Source organism: Somniosus microcephalus, chromosome 4, assembly GCF_052327205.1.
Source record: "Somniosus microcephalus isolate GS21.2 chromosome 4, FLI_Smic_1.0, whole genome shotgun sequence".
In the NCBI taxonomy this organism is placed as follows: domain Eukaryota; kingdom Metazoa; phylum Chordata; class Chondrichthyes; order Squaliformes; family Somniosidae; genus Somniosus; species Somniosus microcephalus.
In genome coordinates this window covers 254979152-255005230 of record NC_140990.1, presented here as the reverse complement: position 1 = coordinate 255005230, position 26079 = coordinate 254979152, and the positions used below count along the sequence as shown (strand labels likewise).

The 26079-nt window shown below is 43.8% G+C and overlaps 1 protein-coding gene across 5 annotated transcripts in view; it reads right to left on the bottom strand.

The window, feature by feature from the left end:
• Window positions 1-26079, bottom strand: part of gorasp2 (golgi reassembly stacking protein 2) — a 49786-nt gene that overhangs the window by 15140 nt on the left and 8567 nt on the right. For 3 of the 5 annotated variants that reach the window (XM_085986251.1, XM_085986253.1, XM_085986250.1), the window contains 3 exons: window positions 8800-8880; window positions 5641-5844; window positions 1059-1145 (listed from right to left, as the gene is read on the bottom strand). In XM_085986251.1, coding sequence (XP_085842377.1) covers window positions 1059-1145; window positions 5641-5844; window positions 8800-8880 — 372 coding nt within the window. The remainder of the gene's footprint in view (window positions 1-1058; window positions 1146-5640; window positions 5845-8799; window positions 8881-26079) is intronic. The other 2 variants (XM_085986252.1, XM_085986254.1) reach the window with 1 other exon arrangement.

The window sequence follows — 26079 nt, the reverse complement described above, 5'->3', positions numbered from 1 at the left end:
ATAAATGACCTGGATACTGGAACACGGTAGAATTTCTAAATTTGCCGATGACACCAAACTTGGGGGTGTGACAAACAGTGATGATGATATCAATCAACTGCAACAGGACATAGAAAGGCTAGCAGAATGGGCAGACAAGTAGCAGATGGAATTTAATACAGAGAAGTGTGAGGTGATGCATTTTGGCAGAAGGAACAGGGAGAGGCAATATACACTTAATGGCACAGTTTTAAAGAGTGTGCAGGGACAGAGGGCCCTGGGAGTTAATGTGCATAGGTCCCTGAAGGTGGCAGGACATATTGAGAAGGTGGTTAACAATGGCATCTTGGGCTTCACAAATAGAGGTAGTGAGTACAAAAGTAGAGAAGCTATGCTGAACCTTTATAAAGCACTGGTTAGGCCACAGCTGGAATATTGTGTCCAATTCTGGTCACCACACTTTAGGAAGGATGTGAAGGCCCTTGAGAGGGTGCAGAGGAGATTTACCAGAATGGTTCCGGGGATAGGGGATCTTAGCTACAAGGACAGGTTGGAGAAGCTGGATTTGTTTTCATTAGAGCAAAGGCAGTTGAGGGGTGATTTGATAGAGGTGTACAAAATTATGACAGGTTTGGATAGGCCAGACGGGGAAAGGCTGTTCCCACTAGTTGATGGCACAAGGCCTAGGGGACACAGATTTAAGGTTTTGGGCAAGAGATACAGGGGGGGATGTGAGAAAAACTTTTTTACGCAGCGAGTGGTGATGACCTGGAATTCGCTGCTGACGGAAGTGGTGGAAGCGGAGACACTCAATGTTTTCAAGGGGAGACTGGATAGGCACTTGAGGGAAATAAACTTGCAGGGCTACGGGGATAGAGCGGGGGGGGGGGAAATGGGACTGACTGGATTGCTCTACAGAAAGCCGGCACGGACTCGATGGGCCGAATGGCCTCCTCCTGTGCCAGTATGACTCCAATACTCGTATTTTGCTGGTTAGAAATCACTTAACAGGTAAACACTTTCTAAACTCCACAGGTTTTGTATATTTAACTGGAAACAATATACTGTGCTCAATTTACCTCATTCATGACTGTGTCTGCTCCAATTATATAGTCCGTGTGAGGTCGAAGACCAGCTAGTGCAGCTGGAGAATTTGGCTCTACTTCCTGGTTAAAAAAACAAGAATATTATGGTTACAAAACTAAAACAGCAATGTTATGATTTCTATTTAAATTATCCCTCAAATGCTGAACTTAAAAAGCCGATACTCCAAAACCTGTTCATGCTTTAGCTGAAATTTCACCACGGTGCAGTAAGAGTCAATCCACCTTAACAGAAATTTGCAGATGCACATTAAAATACTGCAATCTACAATAAGGTTTTCATTGTTTCAAACTAAAAGTCTGAATAATTTAGTTCTAATTAGCATAAAAATTAATAACTCATTAACATACCAAAACTAACGAGATTTCGTGCAAAATACAAACCACGTTTCAGTGGCCTGTCATAGCTGCACATTAATAAAAAGGATCATTTCTCTTAAACTAACGAATGTAATGAAACAAACTTCAGCACGCTTACTTCAATACTTATGATGTTCAAAGTTGTCTACAGGGATTTTGATGAAAATTATTAGTGCCGCTCACCTCAATGTTAGCAAAGCTCCAGCTGAAACCCTCTCCTGAAATCGTCAAGACTATACATCCAACTCCATTCCAACCAAGGCCACGGAGTGATCTAAAAATGAGGATTTTAAACCCGCAGTGTGGAGGACAGGGAATTAAATAGGTCAGCAAGAACTGAGGTGAGGGGTGCAAGGGATTTACTGCGGAACACAAAACATGTGTTTTGGACAAGTTGGCGTTTATGGAGGAAGATGGAAGGCTAGGAAGGAGATTGTGGCGGTAACAGGCATATATAAAAAGTTCCAGAGGCAGGCAGTGTTGGAGAGGTGAAAGTAAGTGGTCTTTGGAGAAAATATGGTATCTGCAGTTTAATTTAGGGTGAAACAGGACACTATGGTTCCAAACAATCTGGTTCAGCTTTAAAGAGTGGCCAGGGAGGAGGATGGAATCCGTTGCTAATGGAGTTTGTGGTGGAGGGTGAAGGCGATGGCTTTGGTCTTCCAAATATTGAGCTGGAAGAAGTTAAGACTCACCTAAGACTGGATGCTGGACAAGCAGGCCAACAGTACAGAGGAGGTTGAGCTGTCAGAGGTGATGGAGAAGTAGAGCTGGGCATCATCAGCATACATGTGAAAGCTGATCGCATACGTGCGGATTATAATCGCTGAGAGGCAGCATGTGGATGAGGAAGAGGAGTGGGCCAAGAGTAGATGATTTTAGGAACACCAGAGGTGACGGTGCATAGGTGGGAAGAGCAAGCATTTGGACAGGAGTGGATCCATGCTGGACAACGGAGAAAATATGTTGGAGGACCATGGCATGGTTGACCATTTTGAATGATACAAAGAGGTCAAACAGGAAAGGGAGGTATAAAGCACTACAGTCACAAGCACAGAGGAAATAATTCATGACTTTGGTTAGAGCTGTTTTGGTGCCGAGAAGGGATTGGGGGGGGGGGGGGGGGGAAGAGAAATCACATAGGGAGTTAGGAGATAGATGAGCACAGCACTGGCAGACAACATATTCAAGGACCCGAGAGAGGAAAGGAAGGCTGGAGTTGGGGCATCAACCAACAGGAGTGTTGAAAATAGTTTTTTTTGAAGGGGGGGGGGGGGGGGCAATGATGCCAGTTTTGAAGTGGGGTGGGGTGCCTGAGAACAGGCAACTGTTGACAATATCAGCTAGCATGTGGGCCAGGGAGAGAGTTGTATGGTCAGGAGTTGAGAGAGAAGGGGAGTGAGGGAGCAGGAGTTGGTCTCATATGAGATGAACTTGGAAAAGGTGGGGAAATGAGAGAAGATGTAGACAGATGGGTTCTGGGAGCAATGGGAGAGAATGCAATGGAAGCAGCTGCACAAGTATTCTCTATCTTGAAAACAAAGAAATCCATGAGTTCCTTAGACTTGGTACTTGGAGATAGTGGAGGGGAGAGGGAAAGGCGTTAAAGGAGGCATTTGGTCATGAGAAAAAGGAGGAGGCCTGGATTATTTTTGTCCTCTAGGAAGATCCTGGAATAGTGGGCAATTTTGGCTGATGAGAACAAAGAATGCCAGTACTTGATGTGGTCCAGCCTGATCTGGTGATGGATGCTTAGGCCAGTTGTGCACCGCATGCTTGAGTTTATGTCTCTCAGAATTGAGAGCGCAAAGATGAAAGCTGTACCAGAGAAATGGCAGGGGTCAGAGATAGTACTCGACAAGAGAAGTACAGATGTATGAATGTGGATTAATTCAAGCTAAAATTTTCCTTCATTCCTTTAGGAAAAGTGCCCTGACTCTATTCAATATCTCATTGCAGGGCTAAAACTTGTTTTCAAGTAAACTGGGTGCATAGTCAACATATAATGGAAATAAGATATATTTATTACAAGTATATTAAAATTACTTTTCAGATTACTGTAAATTAGTTATTTTTTGAGAGAATCATGAGGGAGGCAATTATAATTCATAGAAACTAAGCAGCAAGATTTTTTTTTTTTTACAAAATATTAGTTTGGTAAAGAAATGAAAACTTAAAAATTACAATATGAAAATCAAGAGAACCTGTGACAATCTACAGATGCATGCTAAATTTTCAGTGAGCTTTAAAAAAAAAAATTTCCAATAGAAATTATAAGGAATATATAAAAGCATCCTTCATGGTCCTTGGTTACAGTAGTAAGTAGGATCAAGACAAGTTTTATTTACTGTATCATGAACTATTTGGCTTAAAATCCACTAGGAAAGCACACTATTTAGTTTTCATTCTCCAGCAGTACAGTCTAAGAAAAAAGGCCAATGAGTTAAAACACAAACTGCACGATGAATTGGAGTTTTCTACTAAGAATGCTGCAGTTTATTTGGATCCCTCACCTATTACCAACAGATTGAAGATGATTCACCGGATTTGCAGCTGAGATTTTCAAGGAATAGAAAAAAATACCAGTTATGGGCAACTTGCCCATTTTACTAAATTTTAATTTAGTTTACTTAATACTAAATTTTAATTTTGGTATAAAACTCTCTCAAATGCTGAAGTAGCAGCTAAAGGTGACAAATAACTGAATAGACATAAGCTCTTAAAACAGCTTCCTTCAATTACAGAGGCCTTTGTGCAAATAAAATGGTACAAAAGCAAGGAGAAAGCTGCAACATCAACCTACTTCCGCCAGTAAACAGGAAAAATAAAGGTGGCTAACATTCCTCCTGTAACCATCACCAAAAAGAGATTAACTGGTCATCGCACTGTTTATGGGACTATGCTGTGCACAAAATGGCTGCCAGGTTTGCCTACCAAACTAATCTTTGCAATTCAAAGTAATTCATTCTATATGAGGCACTTTGAGATGTTTCAGGCACAAGATGCTGTATAAATGCAAGTTTTTTTGTTCTTTTCTAACTCTGCAGTACTTTTCATACAAATATAAATAAATACTGTAATTCTGAATAAAATAGCTCATGATCAAATTTAAATTTCAACTTGAAATTGTCCTAATAAATTTAATCTGATAAAAAGTATTTGTAATGAATCACAACAGGAGCAATTGCTCATCATCACTTCCATATACGTTAACTAATTAGGAACGTGTTAAATGTTTCAACTGCTGCTCTCTCCATCCACCCACAAAAAACATGTATAGGCATCACAACTTTAAAATTTGTTGCCAAGGATTGATATTGGTACTATTGAGGGAACCATACTTAAACTTGTTTCTAATTTTTTTTAATTAGCCATTATTTAAATAATTTAGGGCCAAAAGCATAAATAGCTTTAAAATTGAATTTTAAAAAATAGTAATTTTGATATATCAACAGAAAACACTGGAAAAACTCAGCAGGCCAGGCAGCATCCTTGGAGAGAAACAGAGTTAACGTTTCAGGTCGAAGACCTTTCGTCAGAACTGGAAAAAAGCAGGAAAAAAAGCAGATTTAAAAGCAAGTTTAGGGGCTGGGAAATGGGGGAGGGTATGAAAGAACAAAAGGGAAGGTCTGTGATAGGATGGAAGGCAGAAGAAGCAGAGGCATTAAGAGATATTCAAGGCAAGAGGAGCTGGTAATGGGACAGGTTAAGAAACAAAGGATGGCTCTAGATGAAGAGTGAATTGCGCTGGCAGAATGAAGGACAGCTGCCATGTGGGAGGGAAGAAAAAAAACCACAAACAAAAAGTGTGGATAAAAAATATAAATATGATAAGGGCCGAGGTTATGATCTGAAATTGTTGAACTCTATGTTGAGTCCAGAGGGCTGTAAAGTGCCTAATCGAAAGATGAGGTGCTGTTCCTCGAGCTTATGCTGAGCTTCCGTGGAACAATGCAAGAGGCCGAGGATGGCGAGGTCTGAGTGGGAATGGAGCGGAGAATTAAAATGACAGGCGACCGGAAGCTCGTCCCCCTTACGGACTGAACGGAGGTGTTCCGCAAAGCGGTCACCCAATTTTGATAGTTTTCTTTGGCACCCGGATAGAAAATGCAATAGTAAATCTTTACCATTGCATTGTTTTAACATTGGACTTCAACCAAAAACCAATTACCCCACCCCCCCAGTATAATTTACTTACCAACACGTGCCACACATTTTCATTAGCTCCCTCAAAACTGCAGAAACGAATGCTGACTCCTAGCAAGCCTTGGCCACCCCACATGTTGCTGGGAGTGACTGTAGTTTCTCTCAATTTGAGTGTCTTGCTGCTGTAGACGACCATTTTAATTGGTTTCTCCACATTGGCTTTCAAAAGATCTTTCAGGGTATCATTGTCCTGATTCTGAAGTCAACACATAGGAAATACCTTTTAAATTTGTACAGTGAATTCCAACACTGATGAAATGCTTCCAAAATTGGCTTTTGCTCATTTCTCCCAAACCTCAACCCAATTAAGTAAATCTTTTATCAGGGAATAGCCCTGATCACCAGTTAACCATCTGGATACATGGCACCTCCACCACCACTCTTCTCTTGACATGCAAGAGAAGCTAATTGACACTGCACACTAGATGATGAACAGAATGAAAGGCATCCCTATTCATAAAATTGAGGGGGTTGTCATCAATGTTCCCTCTAAGCTGCATGGCCGCACAGCTCTCTGCCGGTCCCGCGCAGCCCGAGTCCGGTTTTTTCAATGTTAGGTTTCTTGAATGGGCCACGCACCCAAAAAAAAATAAGAGGGAACATTGGTTGTCATATGGGGCTTTGAGTGGCAAAGGCGTTCAAGTCAATTGCTTCTTGCATCTGTGGGAACTGGATAGGTTTCTCGGTTTTGTTCGTCAGCTTCCATTCAGAAGGATATGAATTGTGTAGCCCTCTGAGATAGAGCATCAGTGACTGCCTGGATGGTGACCAGCTGCCTGACCAATAGGAAAAAGATTATCTCCTGCTGCCTGGAAAAATCTAGATACAAAGAAATTCAAAGTAGTGGTGATCTTAACTATTACAGATAATGCTGTTTTCCTAGTGGCAGTGGGCTGTGGCTCTTCAACCAGTAGCTGACAAGTTTCCGACTGGAAAATCAGTTTTGCTGGTGCAGAGTTGGGCTATTTGCCTAACAACAGCCCAGCAATTGCCCGCAAAACTCTTACGGCTGGTAAAAGCAGGCATAGGGTTATCACAAATCTTAAAATTTAAAAATAAAAATGGATGCACAAACACTTAAAATTAGTTTATGCAAATATTGGCCCAGATTAAAATGTTTAAAACTATTTTTCAAAAAATTACTTTAAAAAAAAATTCTATTTGATGTATTGAAGGGACTTTTAATTAAATTTGAAAATCAGAACATTTAGATTTATTAGAATTGTCTAAATTGTTCAATTATTTGAGGATTCCATTGCATGTCATTAGGGGATTCCCTTCAGAAATAACTGCAATGGAACCCCGTGATAGGAGGACCTGGCCCACATGATCCCAGGGACGCTTCCGAATCGCCTGCGTCCCTGGGCCTTTACGCAGTCGTACGCTTGCAGGCCCGAGACCCGAACTCTCCGCAGCCTGGGAGCCTGGAGGCAAGTTCTGAAATATCTTGCAGGTTGGAGGCGTGTACAATTTCAGGGCCAATGAGTATGTGAATTGGGAAATCTATGCTACCAATGCAAAGCAGTACTTTGTGCAGAGCGGAGTGAAACTTGCAGCTAAAGTCCTAATTTAACTACCAAAGTACTAAGATCAATAATGCGGGCAAAGTTACACCAACCTTCCATAGTGGCACGCAAAATGGCTTCCTCAAGGTGGTAGCTGCCTCAAGGATACTTTCCTGCAGCTCCTACCACCACTTTTATAGTCATGACAATTATTGAACAACTATAGGTCTAGCTGCTGGCTGCGATTGAGTGAGAAAAAACCCACCCAAGCATTTCTATTGAACTTAGCGCTTCAGCCCCCTTTCTCTTTCTACTGTTTCGTTTCTGCCAGCTGTGTTTTTTGAGGGGTTTCTTTATGGCTTCCTCAGAACGCATATGATTGGACTGGTGGAAGTGATCACACGCTTTGGAAAGAGCACCATCTGTATTGAACTTGTAAATAGACCTGTAGCGTACTTACCAGTACCTAAAGGCACAAAGAGGGCAACTGAGAGACTGTTTGCTTATTTCACAATGTCTTGGGCCACTGTTAATTACAGGTCCCGAATTCCAAAATAGAAAATGTGTGAGCTGCGCAAGTAAAATTAATTATAAACATGCAAATGGTAAAGGACTATATAGGCTAATCTACATACTGGTGATGAAACTGAAGAATTGATTGAATTTGATGTTGAGAAATGCACAAGAGATGTGACCCCAATATTTTATCTTGGGGAGAAAACAAATCGATGCTAGTGCTCAGGTCCTAGGTACTTCATAGGATGCAGGAGTAGGAACTCTCATGGTACTGGCCATTTCTGGAGTCATGGTGTTGATTTTAGCTTGCGTGAAAAAACTTGTGATTTCCCCAAAACCAAATTAAGGTTAATTCCAGGAGGTAGCCCACATGGTTAAAGGTTTCTCCTTAGTTGACTAGAACTACAGGACTGGTGTTGCAAGTTGATGCAGAATCTAGCAGGACAGTTGTTACATAGCCTCTGCGAGGTGTTTAATGAAGCTCAAGTAGACCAATTGTTCCAGCTGCTTTCAGATCACAAACCCAAAGTCCACTGTACTCTCCTGCTAACCCACCATCTGAATATAGTTCCAGAAAGAACCGCTTTAGAAAACCAGTAAAGACTACTTGGGAAGCAAGGCAAACATTTGCATCAACACACAAAAGATAATTGAAGTATTCATATACTGATGCACAATGCTATGCACTAAAATCCACCACTTTTGTTCAATTATTTCCAATTACAATTTTAAGGGGGGAAAAAAACAGAAAACATTTTTTTTATTACACATCTGAATGGCTAATACTTTAACCATGTGTTGGATCTTCTAAATCCTTATGAAATTTAAAAGCAAGGTTTAAAATTTAAAAAAATATTCTTGCACATTAACACTATAAACTGATAAACACTCAAAATCAATTTCCTAACAGTGCAAGATTAGAAACAACAATGAAAGCAGCATTTATTTTACACTTACAACCCACTATTCAACTAGTATTTAACCCAATTAATATAATTTACCACACAGATTCAACATTTCTCTGTAAAATGTACTGGGATAAAAATATATGAAATAGAAAAATAGTTTGTTTAAGTTCAGTAGCAAAATTGTAGCTCAATCCTTAAAAGAAAAGAAATGAAACTGCTTACCAATCTAGTATTCCCAATGGAAACAACAAAATCAAAGAAAGGCTCCAATCCAGCCCTGTGGCCAGGAGAATTTTCTTGAACCTGAAAGCAGAATATAAAGTAAATACTTTTTAAAACTTACAAAACATTCTAAATTAAATATTTAATAGTACTGCAAAGAAGTTTCAGGAAGTTCCTTGTGCTCATCCAAGCGTACAACAAATCAGAACACACCACCTCAAAATTAAGGTTGGAGAACCACAAGACAACCATTAAGAGCCAGCAACCAAATACAAAAAAGTTTGCACAAAAAGATTCTTGCATGTAGGAGCGTGCTTGCGGGGAAGAGCTAGACTACAGCCAAGACGGTAGCCAGCCTGCTCCCAGTGCGCTTTGTAGTTAACCACCAGCAGCTGTGAGCAATTGCTGGATATGATCTCCCTTCCAATTTTCCCTCCTCCATGTAGGGAGTTGCTAGTGTCTCTGCTCAGCAGAGCAAGAAGTGAATCTGGTCTTGTTCCTCACTCACTCCACCACAGCACCCTTGGGACCACCCAACTTTTTAGCTGCTCTGTCACAATCCAACTTGTCTCAGCTGCCACGAGGCAATTTACTGGTGTCTGATTTGGGAGCACACTGGGTTGCGACTGCAGAGGCTCGCTCAGTATCATAACCCGCAGAATTAGTGCTCAGGAAATCAGCTATTTAAAAATGCTGCTCCACTTTAGCATCCTGCTGTGCTCCCAACTCAGACCAGGACAGTGCTCTGCTAACCTCTGAACTTAGAGGTCTCTGAATATTGGATTGGCCCCATTCAGATGAAGCCTAAAATCACCTTAAGCAAGGAGGCAGCAGGCCTGTACAGAGTTCTCAAAGACGCGCCTCCTCACCAGGTGAGCAGTGAAAAATACAACAAAGGCCAGCTACACGCGGTCATAAAACCCCTCCTCTCAACTAAAAAGGCCTTGTCCAGAGAAAGCAACACCCTCACAGAAGAGTGAAATCCATAACTCCAAACAATAGGACCCAAAAGGACTGGACGTGCTGCAAATGACCCTAAGACTGCAACGTCAGATGCCAAGATGTTAATCTCTTCCACCACCCCCCCACCGATAAAAGTCCACCTCTTAACCCAGGAATACCAACACATGCCAAAATCGCCAACCCCCCAGGGGACCCTGGAATCCACATGGACATAATATTGTAAATCAAGTCATGAACAATTCAAATAGGCCCGGAATTACCCCTTTGAAGCTGACTGCAACTTCTGGATGGAACGCATGCGCCTCAACGCGGAAATCCTGAAGTTGCGGTCAGTCATTCACCGCTCAGACATTGGCTGTGCTGTGGGACCCCCCCCCCCATAGCCGGCAGTCAGTATAATCAATTAAACTGACAAAAATTTGGGCTTTTCCGCAGTAATAGCGTTGTTAAATATCCCAGTAAAAGTTAGACCTTGTTGGATTAGGCGTAACTGGGGTTTTAACAGTGTATTGGCTGGTAAACAAAAGTCATGGCCCCGAAAAACTGATTTTAATTTTGTGGAGTGTCAAATTTCTCTATTATGATAAAAATTAAGCAACTCTTTTTAAAAAATAATAATAAATAAATAAATAAAATACTTTTTAAAAAACTTTGTTCATATTTATCTCCCCTATGTGAGAGCCCCGATCTTTGTTTTGCTTTCTAACATTTTTAAACAGTCCGAATAAAAGCAGCTTCACCACTTCCTGGTTCCCTGTCTGTGAGAATTCTGCATTGTGATTGGCTGCTGAGACAGCTTGCTGACGTCACGCCAGAGCCCTCTCGGGATTCCCTATTATCTTGCACTGAATTCACTTACGCGTCAAAAAAGGCAAACTTCTCGCCACAGAGTATGCTGACTGCAAATTCCAGGCCATAAATTGTTCTTTACTTGCCTTTTGTTATCAAAAGCTGCTCTTCTCTTTTGGATGCAAAAACTAGAGCAAATTATTCTCGCCTTTGGCTGGAGGTGGGCAGTTCACTGCAAAGCTAAAGGCACGCACACTTGTATCTTAGAGACAGCATTTGCTCTATACCGAGCGATGTTTTAAAACTGTAAGTGAGTGGTGAGGGCCAACAGAAAAATCTGAGTTAAGAAAGATATACTAAAACAGATAAATCAAGGAAAACACAGAAAATAAATCAAAACATAACAGGAAAGTTAAAGCACATCGGATTGGGGGTAAGGTACTGACTTGGATTGAGAACTGGTTGGTAGACAGGAAGCAAAGAGTTGGAATAAACGGGTCTTTTTCTGAGTGGCAGGCAGTGACTAGTGGGGTACCGCAGGGATCGGTGCTAGGACCCCAGCTATTCACAATATATATTAATGATCTAGACGAGGGAACTAGATGTAATATCTCCAAGTTTGCAGACGACACAAAGCTGGGTGGGCGTGTGTGTTGTGAGGAGGATGCCGAGAAACTCCAGAATGATTTGGACAGGTTGGGTGATTATACTGCATCTGCCATGCATCTGCCCAATGTGGATAAATGCAAGGTTATCCACTTTGGTGGCAAAAACAGGAAGGCAGATTATTATCTGAACGGCAATAGATTGAGAGAAGGGGAAGTGCAACGAAACCTGGGTGCCCTTGTGCACCAGTCGCTGAAGGTAAGCATGCAGGCACAGCAGGCAGTTAAGAAGGCAAATGGTATGTTGGCCTTCACAGCGAGAGGATTCGAGTACAGGACCAAGGATGTCTTGCTGCAGTTGTACAGGGCCTTGGTGAGACCACACCTTGAGTATTGTGTGCAGTTTTGGTCGCCTTATCTGAGGAAGGATGCTCTTGCCATGGAGGGAGTGCAGCGAAGATTTATCAGACTGATACCTGGGATGGCAGGAATGACATATGAGGAGAGATTGGGTCGATTGGGCTTATATTCGCTGGAGTTTAGAAGAATGAGAGGGGATCTCATTGAAACTTATAAAATTCTAACAGGACTAGACAGACTATTTGCAGGAAGGATGTTCCCGATTGCAGGGGAGTCCAGAACCAGGGGTCACAGTCTAAAGATAAGGGGTAAGCCATTTAGGACAGGGATGAAGAGGAATTTCTTCACCCAGAGAGTGGTGAACCTGTGGAATTCTCTACCACAGAAGGCAGTTGAGGCCAGTTCATTAAATATATTCAAGAAGGTGTTAGATATATTTCTTAAGGCTAAAGGGATCAAGGGATATGGGGAGAAGGCAGGGACAGGGTACTGAGTTTGGATGATCAGCCATGATCTCATTAAATGGCGAAGCAGGCTCGAGGGGCCGAATGGCCCACTCCTGCTCCTATCTTCTATGTTTCTATGTTCATACCTGGCAAAGCATTAAGCAAATGAGGCACCTTAAATAGTGCAAGAAGCAAGTAGCAGTATTATGCCACCCTAGAAAATGTCAGTCACATTATCTATCCAGTAACTGAAGAAATAATCATAAACTAAATACAAAGATCACTGAAAAAAATGATTATAGCATGAGGGGTTGCAGTAGAAGTTATTCACAGCTTGTGAGACACTGCGATTCAAAAGTGCCTAACAGACAGTTTGCGGTTTTAGATTAAAAGAAAGAAAACGTTAAAGGTCAATTGCTTTTCACTGGAAGAAAAAAAATATACAAGAAAGACTCAAGTTTTTAGATGTGATGACACAAAGATTGGTGGCACAGTAAGTAGTATAGATGGGAGCATAAAATTACAAAGAGACATTGATAGATTAAGTGAGCGGGCAAAACTGTGGAAGAAGGATTTCAATGCAGGTAAGTGTGAGGTCATCCATTTTCGACCAAAAATTGTAAATATTTAAATATTATTTTAATGGTGACTAGCTAAGAACAGTGGCGTTCCAAAGCAATTTAGGGGTCCATGTACACAGAGCACTAAAATGTAGTACTCAGGTATATTAAAAAATGATCAAAAAGGCTAATGGAATGTTAGCCTTTAAAACAAGAGGGCTAGAATAGGAAGGGGAGGAAGTTTTGTTACGGCTATACAAAGCGCTGGTTAGACCACATCTGGAGTACTGTGTACAGTTCTGGGCACCGCACCTTAGAAAGGTTATACTGGCCTTGGGAGGGGTGCAGTGCAGATTCACCAGAATGCTACCAGGGCTCCAAGGGTTAGCTTATGAGATTACATAAACTAGGCTTGTATTCCTTGCAATATAGATGGTTATGGGGTGATTTTATTGAGGATTTTGAAAGTAATTGATAGTGTAGATAGAAACTTTTTCTGCTGGTGGGAGAGTCTAGGACAAGGGGACATAACCCTAAAATCAATCTCTCAGCATCTACCCCATCAATCTCCCTCAGATTTTTATTGTTTCAATGAGATCACCTCCCATTCTTCTAAACTCCATAGAGTATTGGCCCAATCTATTCAATCTCTCCTCATAGGACAACCCTCTCATCCCAGGGATCAATCTAATGAACCTTTGTTGTACTGCCTCTTAGGCATGTACTGTATGTCCTTTCTCAGATAAGGAGACCAAAACTGTGCACAGTACTCCAGGTGTGGTCTCACCACAGCCCTGTACAATTGTAGTAAGACTTCCTTACTCTTGTACTCCAACCCCCTTGTAATAAAGGCCAACGTGCCATTTATCTTCCTAATTGCTTGTTGTACCAGGACACCTAAATCCCTCTGAACACCAAAATGTAATCGTTTCTCACCATTTAAAAAAAGATTCTGTTTTTCTATTCTTCCTACCAAAAAGTGAATAACCTCACATTTCCTCATATTATACTCCATCTGTCACCTTATTGCCCACTCACTTAATCTGTCTATACCCCTTTGCAGACTCTGTGTCCTCCTCACAGCTTACTTTCCCACCTAACTTTGTATTGTCAGCAAACTTGGATACAATGCACTCGGTCCCTTCATCCAAGTCATTAATATAGATTGTAAATAGTTGAGGCCCGAGCACTGATCCTTGCAGTACCCCACTAGTTACAACCTGCCAACCGGAAAGTTAGGAAACACTTCACACAAAAGGGTTGTAGAAGTGTGGAACACTCTCCCACAAAAAGCAGTGGATGCTAGCTCAATTAATCATTTTAAATCGGAGATAGATAGATCTTTGCAAGCCAAGGTTATGGAGCCAAGGCGGGTGGATGCCAAGTTCCGTCACCCCTGTGCTCACTGACTTACATTCGCTCTCGGTTAAGCAGTGCCTCGATTTCAAAATTCTCATCCTTGTTTTCAAATCCTCCCTGGCCTCACCCCTTCCTATCTCTGTAATCACCTTCCGCCCCCAAGAGATATCTGCGCTCCTCTAATTCTGCCCTCTTGAACATCCCTGATTATAATTGCTCAACCTTTGGTGGCCATGCCTTCTGTTGCCTAGGCCCTAACCTCTGGAATTCCCTGCCTAATCCTCTCCGCCTCGCTACCTCTCTTTCCTCCTTTAAGACGCTCCTTAAAACCTACCTTTGACCAAGCTTTTGGTCACCTGCCCTAATTTATCCTTGTGGATCGGTGTCAAATTTTTTGTCTTAAAATACTCCTGTGCAGTGCCTTGGGGTGTTTTACTATGTTAAAGGCACTATATAAATACAAGTTGTTGTTGTTGTGGTTGGAATTAGCATACAAATCAGCCATGATCTTATTGAATGACGGAACAGGCTTGAGGGGCTGAATGGCCCACTCCTATTCCTATGATGAAAGAAAGTCCCTGTTGTTCTGTGAACTGTTAGGACATGGCTACAATAGGACTAATAATTCCCCAAAATTACTCCATTTTCACAATTCTGCTGACAGGAAGAAAGTTGGCCAGGTTCTTCTTCAAATGGCAGGCAAGAAACAAAAGAAACAACACCTTGAAGTATCCCTTTAAGGCCAGAGCTACTACTACTTTACACACTTGTCAGAGTATAAAGATATTTAATGGGAAAATAAACAAATTTGAGACAAATAATTAATGCAAATCAAGAATTTTCATACGAGTCTTTTGCAGATTTTGCACCAGCCATTTTGCTGCAAAATTGAAACCATGACAAAAGTTTTGATTTTCAATAACAATAGTCAAAGGCAGCCTGGCAAAAAGCTATAACCACTTTTAACTTTTTAGCCCGTGGAAAAATTATCCAATTTATAGAATGTGCAATACAGTAAGGCCTCAATTAAAATATGCACCCCACATTAGACAAGAATTAGGAAAAGTGTGGTATCCGTACACAATATAGCATCTGCCCTGCCAATCACTATTTCTAACTTTGAAACAGCTAAAGGAATATTTGGCCAAGCATCCTTGCAAGAGTTACATTGCATTGGTAAACCTTAAGGTACGTGGCAATTGAACTTCTGGGCACGAGTTTCAGGTGAAGTAGCTAATGTGCAATCTGTTGAGGTGCCAAAAGACCCTGAAGGGCTGTTATGTTTTAGCATTTCACCAGATATTTATTTTGTGCTGGGTGGGAAAGATCACACCCACAAGTTAGCCCTCATATTCTATAAACTGGTGTGACTTTATATGCACAATATCTGGCAATATGGTTTTGCTCAAGAGGTGAACAGAAACTCTTATTACTGTATAGCAAACCCTCTCATTTTCTTCTAGTCTTTGGCCAGCAGAAGAATAAATACCAAACCATGTAATTTAGGCTATAAACTACAAATGTTAATCATTTTTACTAAAAGTACAAATGAAACAGTGGCAGAAAGCCACTTGATTACAATTTTTTTTGCAGATTTCACTTGATTACAAAACTTCTAACTTGCAGCTCCATCACACAAAATATCAGAAGCCACACATGTTTCTAAGTTTAACAGCAAACCTGGACCAGCGGCTGTAATACAAACTTACACGCAAGATTTTGTCACGGAGTCTTCATTTATCGCTATCTCGACAAAGCCGGAAGAACAATGAACTGGGAGAAAGTTGTGACACACATTCAGAGCTCCTGGCCCAGAGCAGTCTGCCAAAAGTGGACTTCAGAAGATATCAGGGCTCTTTCCTCAGAAATCTGCTTCAAGCCTTTCATCTATTCCCAGGACAAAGCCATGCCAAGTTCACTTTGGAAACAGGGCCCCATGATGTGACAAACAATCACATCGGATTCTGCTCAGTCTCCTGCAGCCAGGTAAACAATATTAATTGGTTCTTGGCAGAAGTCAGCCAGCTACCCATCTATGTTGTGGATCTATCTCTGGATTACTCCCCGTGCCACGTGCTAGTGGGTATAGGAATAGGAAGATAGAACAGATGAATGCGTGGCTAAAGGGATGGTGCAGGGGGGAGGGCTTTAGTTTCCTGGATCACTGGGTCTGCTTCTGGGAAAGGTGGGACTTGTACAAGTCGGACGGTTTACATCTGAACCAGAGGGGAACCAATATCCTTGCGGGGAGGTTTGCTAGCACTGCTGGGGGGGGGGGGTTTAAACTAACTTGGCAGGGGGATGGGGTACAGAGTGGAGCTATAGTAGGGGGTGATTTACAGCCAAATACAGAGGAAAAAACAAGTCAGCTGGGAAGGCAGAGCAAATATGTGAAGGCAAAAGGGAATACGGCAGGGCTGGAAGGCATTTATTTTAATGCAAGGAGTCTTGCAAATAAGGTGGATGAACTGAAGTTGTTGTTGAACACATGGGAGTACGATATTGTTGCTATCACGGAGACATGGTTGAGGGAGGGTCAGGACTGGCAGCTCAATATTCCGGGGTATAGAATCTTCAGGCGAGACAGAGGGGGGTGTAAAAGGGGAGGGGGTGTTGCAATATTAATTAAGGAGTCAATTACTGCTGTAAGGAGGGACGATATATTAGCGGGTTCCTCTAATGAGGCCATATGGGTAGAACTTAAAAACAAAAAGGGGGCAAGCACTTTGCTGGGAGTGTACAATAGGCCCCCAAACAGTCAGGGGGAGATAGAGGAACAGATATGTAGGCAAATCTCAGAGAAGTGCGAAAATAATAGGGTAATAATAGTGGGGGATTTCAACTTCCCCAATATAAATTGGGATAGTCAGAGTGTGAAAGGCTTAGAGGGTGCAGAATTCTTAAAGTGCATCCAGGAGAGCTTTTTGAGCCAACATGTAGAAAGTCCTACAAGAGAGGGGGCGGTACTGGACCTAATTCTGGGGAATGTAGCCGGGCAAGTGGTGGAAGTATCAGTAGGAGAGCATTTTGGCGACAGTGACCATAATTCGGTGAGATTTAAGGTGGTCATGGAAAAAGACAAAGACGGCCCGGAAATAAGGGTTCTAAATTGGGGGAAGGCCGATTTTAATATGATAAGGCAGGATCTGGCCAAAGTGGACTGGGAGCAGCTACTTATAGGAAAATCCACATCAAAACAGTGGGAGACTTTCAGAAGGGAAATAGAGAGAGTACAGCGCCAACATGTTCCTGTAATGGTCAAGGGTGGGACCAACAAGCAAAGGGAACCTTGGATGACAAGGGATATACAAAAATGCATTAGAAATAAAAGGGGGGCTTTTGGCAGTTACAAAAGACTAAAGACGGAAGAAGCCCTAGAGGAGTATAAAAAGTGCAGGGGCATACTTAAAAAAGAAATTAGGAGGTCGAGGAGGGGCCATGAAATAACACTGGCGAGCAAAATAAAGGAAAATCCTAAGATGTTTTATAAGTATATTAAGGGCAAGAGGATAACCAGGGAAAGGGTAGGGCCCATTAGGGACCAAAGTGGCAATCTGTGTGTAGAGCCAGATGATGTAGGCGGGGTTTTAAATGAATTTTTTGCATCTGTGTTCACTATGGAGAAAGACGATGCAGACATAGAAATCGGGCAAGGGGACTGTGACATACTTGAACATATTAGCATCGAGAGGGAGGAGGTGCTAGCGGTTTTAGCAGGCCAAAAAGTGGATAAATCCCCAGGCCCGGACGAGATGTATCCCAGGCTGCTGTGGGAGGCAAAGGAGGAGATTGCAGGGGCTCTGACACAAATTTTCAGAACCTCTCTGGCCACAGGGGATGTACCAGAGGACTGGAGAACAGCTAATGTAGTACCATTATACAAGGGTAGCAGGGATAAACCAGGGAATTACAGGCCAGTGAGCCTAACATCTGTGGTAGGGAAATTATTGGAAAAAATTCTGAGGGACAAAATTAGTCTCCACTTGGAGAGGCAAGGATTAATCGGGGATAGTCAGCATGGCTTTGTCAAGGGTAAATCATGTCTGACAAATCTGATTGAATTTTTCGAGGGGGTGACTAGGGGGGTGGATGAGGGAAATGCTGTGGATGTGGTTTACATGGACTTCAGTAAAGCTTTTGACAAAGTCCCGCATAGGAGACTGGTCAAGAAGGTAAGAGCCCATGGGATCCAGGGTGCCTTGGCGCGTTGGATCCTAAACTGGCTGAGTGGCAGGAGGCAGAGGGTGATGGTCGAAGGTTGCTTTTGTGACTGGAAGCCTGTGTCCAGTGGGGTACTTCAGGGATCGGTGCTGGGTCCCTTGTTGTTTGTGATCTACATAAATGATTTGGATGAGAATGTAAAAGGTATGATCAGCAAGTTCGCAGATGACACGAAAATTGGTGGGGTGGTCAATTGCGAGGAGGAAAGCCTCAGGCTACAGGACGATATAAACGGGTTGGTCAGATGGGCGGAAAAGTGGCAAATGGAATTTAACCCTGAAAAGTGCGAGGTGATGCATTTTGGACGGACAAATAAGGCAAGGGAATACACAATGAGTGGTAGGACCCTAGGAAGTACAGAGGGTCAGAGGGACCTTGGTGTACATGTACATAGATCCCTGAAGGCAGCGGAACAGGTAGATAAGGTGGTTAAAAAGGCATATGGGATACTTGCCTTCATTAGCCGAGGCATAGAATATAAGAGCAGGGAGGTTATGATGGAGCTGTACAAAACGCTGGTGAGGCCACAGCTGGAGTACTGTGTGCAGTTCTGGTCGCCTCACTATAGGAAGGATGTGATTGCTTTGGAGAGGGTGCAGAGAAGATTCACCAGGATGTTACTTGGGATGGAGCGCCTCAGCTATGAAGAAAGACTAAACAGGCTGGGGTTGTTTTCCTTGGAGCAAAGAAGGCTGAGGGGGGGCCTGATTGAGGTATACAAAATGATGAGGGGCATAGATAGGGTAGACAAAGAGGAACTTTTCCCCTTAGTAGGGGGGTCAATAACAAGGGTGCATAGATTCAGGGTAAGGGGCAGGAGATTTAGAGGGGATTTGAGGAGGAACTTTTTCACCCAGAGGGTGGTTGGAATGTGGAACTCAATGCCCAAAAGGGTGGTAGAGGCAGGATCCCTCACAACATTCAAGAAGCATTTGGATGAGCACTTGGAATGCCAATGCATACAAGGCTATGGACCAAATGCTGGAAAATGGGATTAGACTGGACAGGGATGGATGGGCGGCGCAGACACGATGGGCCGAAGGGCCTCTTTCTGTGCTGTAAAACTCTATGACTATGACTCTATGTGACTTGGAACTGTCATTTTTTATACCAGGGAGTTGTACTCGCGCCAACATGGAGAAAACACAGCAGCAGAGAGATCCAGACAGTTGAGAGATTCTCTCTCAAATTTAAAATGATCAGCTACATCTCCTAAATTATTAAAAATATAGACTTTATGGTTTCCACATGTAACAGAACTTCCTACTCATCATACAGCATTGTGAACAGGCAGCCAGCATATAAGCTTGCCAGAGTTGAAGGTAAGTTTCCTGACATGGGTCAATGAGAAGCAGAAAAAAGATGCAGGAGTCAGGAAAGCCAGAGCTAAAGCTACAGTGAAAAAAGTTCAAACATCTCTTGTAAAGCATCAAGGGGATGGGATGGAAAAGATGGCTATGGCTGCATGACCTATTAAGCAACATACAGTACTAGGATTGTGCAGAAACTTCTCTTTATCTTCAAAGGGAAACCTAAACAGTTTGAAAAATTCACACAATTTCAAAAAAACAGTCTTTTACTCAAAACATTGTTCAGACTCCACTCACCTTGAACATGCCATACAAGTATCATTGCTGCAATAATTGATTTATCAGTACCATGAAAAGTCCTGATTTAGTGTACTGCTCAAGTGGTGGATGCGCTCCAAAGCAGAGCCTCACTAGACAGAAGCACGGGTCAGAGAAGTAGGGCTATATTGTAATAGACCTACTTCAACCTACACTCCCATCTTGTTCGCTCCATGCCAAGAGTGTAGCCTCCCAGAATTTGCTCTCAAACGATCTTCCTACATTATATTTCAAAGGAAAATGCTACCGAAGTACAATTCCTGAGGGGCAGTCATGCAGGAGTGTATCCTAACAGATAACTGGTCAAGGCCCTGAAGCTGGACCTGCTATGTTTAATATTAAACATTCGCCACTTGGCCAGGAGTCATTCAGGTGCCACTGAATACACATGGTCAAGAAAGAGCTACAAAAAAAAATCCCAGAAGTCATGTTTCAGACTTACAAACCAAGCTATCTAAACAGGACAATTTCTCTTGTTCAATATACGGTGCAAACTGTCCGCCCATAGGGACACACAGTGCTTACCTATATCCAGAGAGCTTAGGTACAGGTTGCCAGAATTAAGATTTAGGGACAGTCAAGTGTGCACATGGTTACTATTGCAGTTTAACCAGGTAAAATCATGGAGCTTACTAGCACAGCACTGGTGAGTTTCCTACTGCTTGCCCAGCCAAGACCACTCTACCAGTTAGGGTGCTGTCTTGCAGGATTACCTAGAGCTGTGGGGGAAGAATCCAAGCCCTAGTGACAGGTCTACTGCTCCAGATTCCATCAGTGAGCCAGATAAGCTGTTCAATTATCGACAGTGCACAGGGGTATTGCAAACTTGCCTGGCTCAGGTATCAGATTACAAAGTCTGTCACTCTGATCTGGCTCTGAACATCCACTGTTAGACTTGCCACCTTAAAGCCACCTCATTTTCAAAAGTACCCTGCTCATCTCCAACCACTTCCAGGGACTGGTTGATCATTAGACAACTGACAATTACAGGTTTGAACTCTTGCTGGGATGACAGCAGGTAGCACAGCTAATCATAAAATGTGAAAGCATTGCCACCATTCTCCTGACCACATCATGCGCACAGACCATGTAAATGGTGCTTCTACCAGTTAGAGATGCAGAGCTTCAAGGAGCACGGATTTGCTTTTCTGCAACCAGTCATGATGGGCACTAACCCCCAGATAAAATGAGTATGCATTCTCATATCTGACCCCCAGGTTATCACTTTCCTTGCGATGAAGGTTGCTCTGTGATTGAAATGTAATAATTAGATGATCAATGGAGCAGGTAACTGAATTGCTGGAAACCATGTGTGAACTCTTGACTCTGGAGGGAACTGCCCACTGGATACTGGATACATTGGATCCTCAGATTGTGAATCCTTCAAGAAATGCTGCATATCTAACCATTGATGGCAATTAATACAATATTCTGTGGAAAGGAGACATGCCTCAGCCTAACATAGAAACACAGAAGATAGGAGCAGGAGTAGGCCATTCAGCCCTTCGAGCCTGCTCCGCCATTCAATGAGATCATGGCTGATCATCCAAATTCAGTACCCTGTCCCTGCCTTCTCCCCATATCCCTTGATCCCTTTAACCTTAAGAAACCACAGGGAGCAGCGAGGCGAGGTGAGGCGGAGCCCGGCTTAAAAACCGGCTCCACCAACGAGGCCCGACCACAGGGAGCAGCGAGGCGAGGTGAGGCGGAGCCCGGCTTAAAAACCGGCTCCACCAACGAGGCCCGACCACAGGGAGCAGCAAGGCGAGGTGAGGCGGAGCCCGGCTTAAAAACCGGCTCCACCAACGAGGCCCGACCACAGGGAGCAGCGAGGCGAGGTGAGGCGGAGCCCGGCTTAAAAACCGGCTCCACCAACGAGGCCCGACCACAGGGAGCAGCGAGGCATACCAAATCAACAGCAGAGGAGAGAGGTAAAAAGTAATCAGAGTGTGACGTCACCAGGGAGCAGGTAAGTGATTGGTTGGTGAGTATTTCTCTCTTTTCAATACAAGCTTGACTTCTGTGGTGTTAAATTTCTAGGGTCTCTGGTGTAGTGGGGACAGTTGGTAAATAAAGCGCCCTAGAGTATACCTGTAACTGGGGTATTGAATAAATTTTTTAATTAATTAAAGGAGTAAGTCATGGCAGGAGAGCTCAGACCCGTGTTCTGCTCCTCTTGCTCCATGTGGGAAGTCAGGGACGCTGCCAGTGTCCCGGACGACCATGTGTGCGGGAAATGCATCCAGCTGCAGCTACTTGTAGACCGCATTGCGGCGCTCGAGCTGCGGGTGGATGAATTTTGGAGCATGCGCGATGCTGAGAGGGTCGTGGATAGCACGTTTAGCGAGTTGTTCACGCCTCAGGGTAGGGCTGCACAGGGGGTGACCATCAGGCGGAGCAACAGAGGCAGGCAGGAAGTGCAGGGAACCCCTGCGGACATCCCCCTTTCAAACAAGTATACCAAGTTGGATACTGTTGAGGGGGATGACTCACCAGGGGAAGGCAGCAGCAGCCAGCTTCCTGGCACCAGGGACGCTTCTGCTGCTCAGAAAGGGAGGAAAAAGAGTGGGAGAGCAATGGTGGTAGGGGATTCTATCGTAAGGGGAACAGATAGGCGTTTCTGTGGCCGCAAACCTGACTCCAGGATGGTTTGTTGCCTCCCTGGGGCCAGGGTCTGGGATGTCACTGAGCGGCTACAGGGCATTCTTAAGGGGGAGGGTGAGCAGGCAGAGGTCGTGGTCCACATTGGGACCAACGACATAGGAAGGAAGGGGGAATGAGGTCCTGCATCAAGAATTTAGGGAGCTAGGTAACAGATTAAAGAGCAGGACCTCAAAGGTTGTAATCTCTGGATTACTCTCAGTGCCACGTGCTAGTAAGTATAGGAATGGGAGGATAGAGCAGATGAATGCGTGGCTAAAGAGTTGGTGTAGGGGGGAGGGTTTTACTTTCCTGGATCACTGGGCCTGCTTCTGGGAAAGGTGGGACTTGTACAAGTCGGACGGGTTGCACCTGAACCAGAGCGGGACAAATATCCTTGCGGGGAGGTTTGCTAGCACTCTGTTGGGGGGGGGGGGGGGGGTTTAAACTAACTTGGCAGGGGGATGGGATACAGAGGGGAGCTGAAATAGGGGGTGATGTGCTGCCAATTATAGAGAATAAAACAAGTCAGCTTGGTAGACAGGGCAAATATATAAGGGCAAGGCTGGATGGCATCTATTTTAATGCAAGGAGTCTTGCAAATAAGGTGGATGAACTGAAGGTGTTGATAAACACATGGGAGTATGATATTGTTGCTATCACGGAGACACGGTTGAGGGAGGGGCAAGACTGGCAGCTCAATATTCCGGGGTACAGAATCTTCAGGCGAGACAGAGGGGGAGGTATAAGAGGAGGGGGTGTCGCAATATTAATTAAGGAGTCAATTACTGCAGTAAGGAGGGATGATATATTAGCAGGGTCCTCTAATGAGGCCATATGGGTGGAGCTTAAAAACAAAAAGGGGGCAAGCACTTTGCTGGGAGTGTACTATAGGCCTCCAAACAGTCAGGGGGAGATAGAGGAACAGATATGTAGGCAAATCTCAGAGAAATGTGCAAATAATAGGGTAATAATAATGGGGGATTTCAACTTCCCCAATATTAACTGGGATAGTCAGAGTGTGAAAGGCTCAGAGGGTGTAGAATTCTTAAAGTGCATCCAGGAGAGCTTTTTGAGCCAGCATGTAGAAAGTCCTACAAGAGAGGGGGCGGTACTGGACCTAATTCTAGGGAATGTGGCCGGCCAAGTGGAAAAAGTGCTAGTAGGTGAGCACTTTGGTGATAGTGACCATAATATGGTAAGATTTAAGGTGGTCATGGAAAAGGACAGGGGTGGGCCGGAAATAAAGGTTCTAAATTGGGGGAAGGCCGATTTTAATAGGATAAGGCAGGATCTGGCCAAAATGGACTGGGATCAGCTACTTGTAGGAAAATCCGCATCGGAGCAATGGGAGGCTTTCAGAAGGGAGATTGAGATCATACAATGGCAACATGTTCCCGTAAAGGTCAAGAGTGGTTCCAAAAACCACAGGGAACCTTGGATGTCAGGGGATATACGAGAATGGATTAGGAAAAAAAGGAGGGCGTTTGGTAGATACAAAAGGCTAAAGACGGAGGAAGCCCTAGAGGAGTACAAAAAGTGCAGGGGGATACTTAAAAAAGAAATTAGGAGATCAAGGAGGGGCCATGAAATAACACTGGCGAGCAAAATAAAGGAAAATCCGAAGATGTTTTATAAGTATATTAAGGGTAAGAGGATAACTAGGGAAAAAATAGGGCCCATTAGGGACAAAAGTGGCAATGTGTGTGTGGAGCCGGAAGATGTAGGAGGGGTTCTAAATGAATTTTTTGCATCTGTTTTCACTATGGAGAAGGACAATGTAGACATAGAAATAGGGCGGGGGGACTGTGATATGATCGAACATATTAACATCGAGAGGGAGGAGGTATTGGCGGTTTTAGCTGGCCTAAAAATGGATAAATCCCCAGGCCTGGATGAAATGTATCCCAGGCTGCTGTGTGAGGCAAAGGAAGAGATTGCGGGGGCTCTAACACATATATTCAGGACCTCTCTGGCCACAGGGGATGTGCCAGAGGACTGGAGAACCGCTAATGTAGTACCATTATTCAAGAAGGGTAGTAGGGAAAAACCGGGGAACTACAGGCCAGTGAGCCTAACAAGTGGTAGGAAAATTATTGGAAAAAATTCTGAGGGACAAAATTTGTCTCCACTTGGAGAGGCAAGGATTAATCAGGGATAGTCAACATGGCTTTGTCAAGGGAAGATCATGTCTGACTAATTTGATTGAATTTTTTGAGGGGGTGACTAGGTGTGTGGATGAGGGTAACGCAGTGGATGTGGTATACATGGATTTCAGTAAGGCCTTCGATAAAGTCCCGCACAGGAGACTGGTCAAGAAGGTAAGAGCCCATGGAATCCAGGGTGCCTTGGCACATTGGATACAAAACTGGCTTAGTGGCAGAAGGCAGAGGGTGATGGTCGAAGGTTGTTTTTGTGACTGGAAGCCTGTGGCCAGCGGGGTACCACAGGGATCAGTGCTGGGTCCCTTGCTGTTTGTGGTCTACATTAATGACTTGGATATGAATGTAAAAGGTATGATCAGTAAGTTCGCGGATGATACAAAAATTGGTAGGGTGGTAAATAGCGAGGAGGGTAGCCTCAGTCTGCAGGACGATAGAGACGGGTTGGTCAGATGGGCGGAACAGTGGCAAATGGAATTTAACCCAGAAAAGTGCGAGGTGATGCACTTTGGGGGGACTAACAAGGCAAGGGAATACACAATGAATGGAAAGACCCTAGGCAAGACGGAGGGTCAGAGGGATCTGGGTGTGCAAGTACACAGATCCCTGAAGGCGGCGGAACAGGTGGATAAGGTGGTAAAAAAGGCATATGGGATACTTGCCTTCATTAGCCGAGGCATTGAATATAAGAGCAAGGAGGTTATGATGGAGCTGTATAAAACACTGGTTAGGCCACAGCTGGAATACTGTGTGCAGTTCTGGTCGCCACACTACAGGAAGGATGTGATCGTGTTAGAGAGGGTGCAGAGGAGGTTCACCAGGATGTTACCAGGGCTGGAGCGCTTCAGCTATGAAGAGAGACTGGGCAGATTGGGTTTGTTTTCCTTGGAGCAGAGGAGGCTGAGGGGGGACATGATTGAGGTGTACAAAATTATGAGGGGCATAGATAGGATGGATGCTGAGGAGCTTTTTCCCTTAGTAGAGGGGTCAATAACTAGGGGGCATAGATTCAAGGTAAAGGGCGGGAGGTTTAGAGGGGATTTGAGAAAGAACTTTTTCACCCAGAGGGTGGTTGGAGTCTGGAACTCACTGCCTGAAAGGGTTGTGGAGGCAGAAACCCTCACAACATTTAAGAAGCATTTGGATGAGCACTTGAAATGCCATAGCATACAAGGCTACGGGCCAAATGCTGGAATATGGGATTAGATTAGACAGGGCTTGATGGCCGGCGCGGACACGATGGGCCGAAGGGCCTCTATCCGTGCTGTATTACTCTATGACTCTATATCCAACTCCATCTTGAATATATTTAATGAACTGGCCTCCACCGCCCACTGTGGCAGAGAATTCCACAGGTTCACCACACTCTGGGTGAAGAAATTCCTCCTCATTTCAGTCCTAAATGGCTTACCCCTTATCCTTAGACTATGACCCCTGGTTCTGGACTCCCCGGCCATCAGAAACATCCTTCCTGCATCTAGTCTGTCCAGGCCTGACAGAATTTTATAGGTTTCGATGAGATCCCCTCTCAATCTTCTAAACTCGTG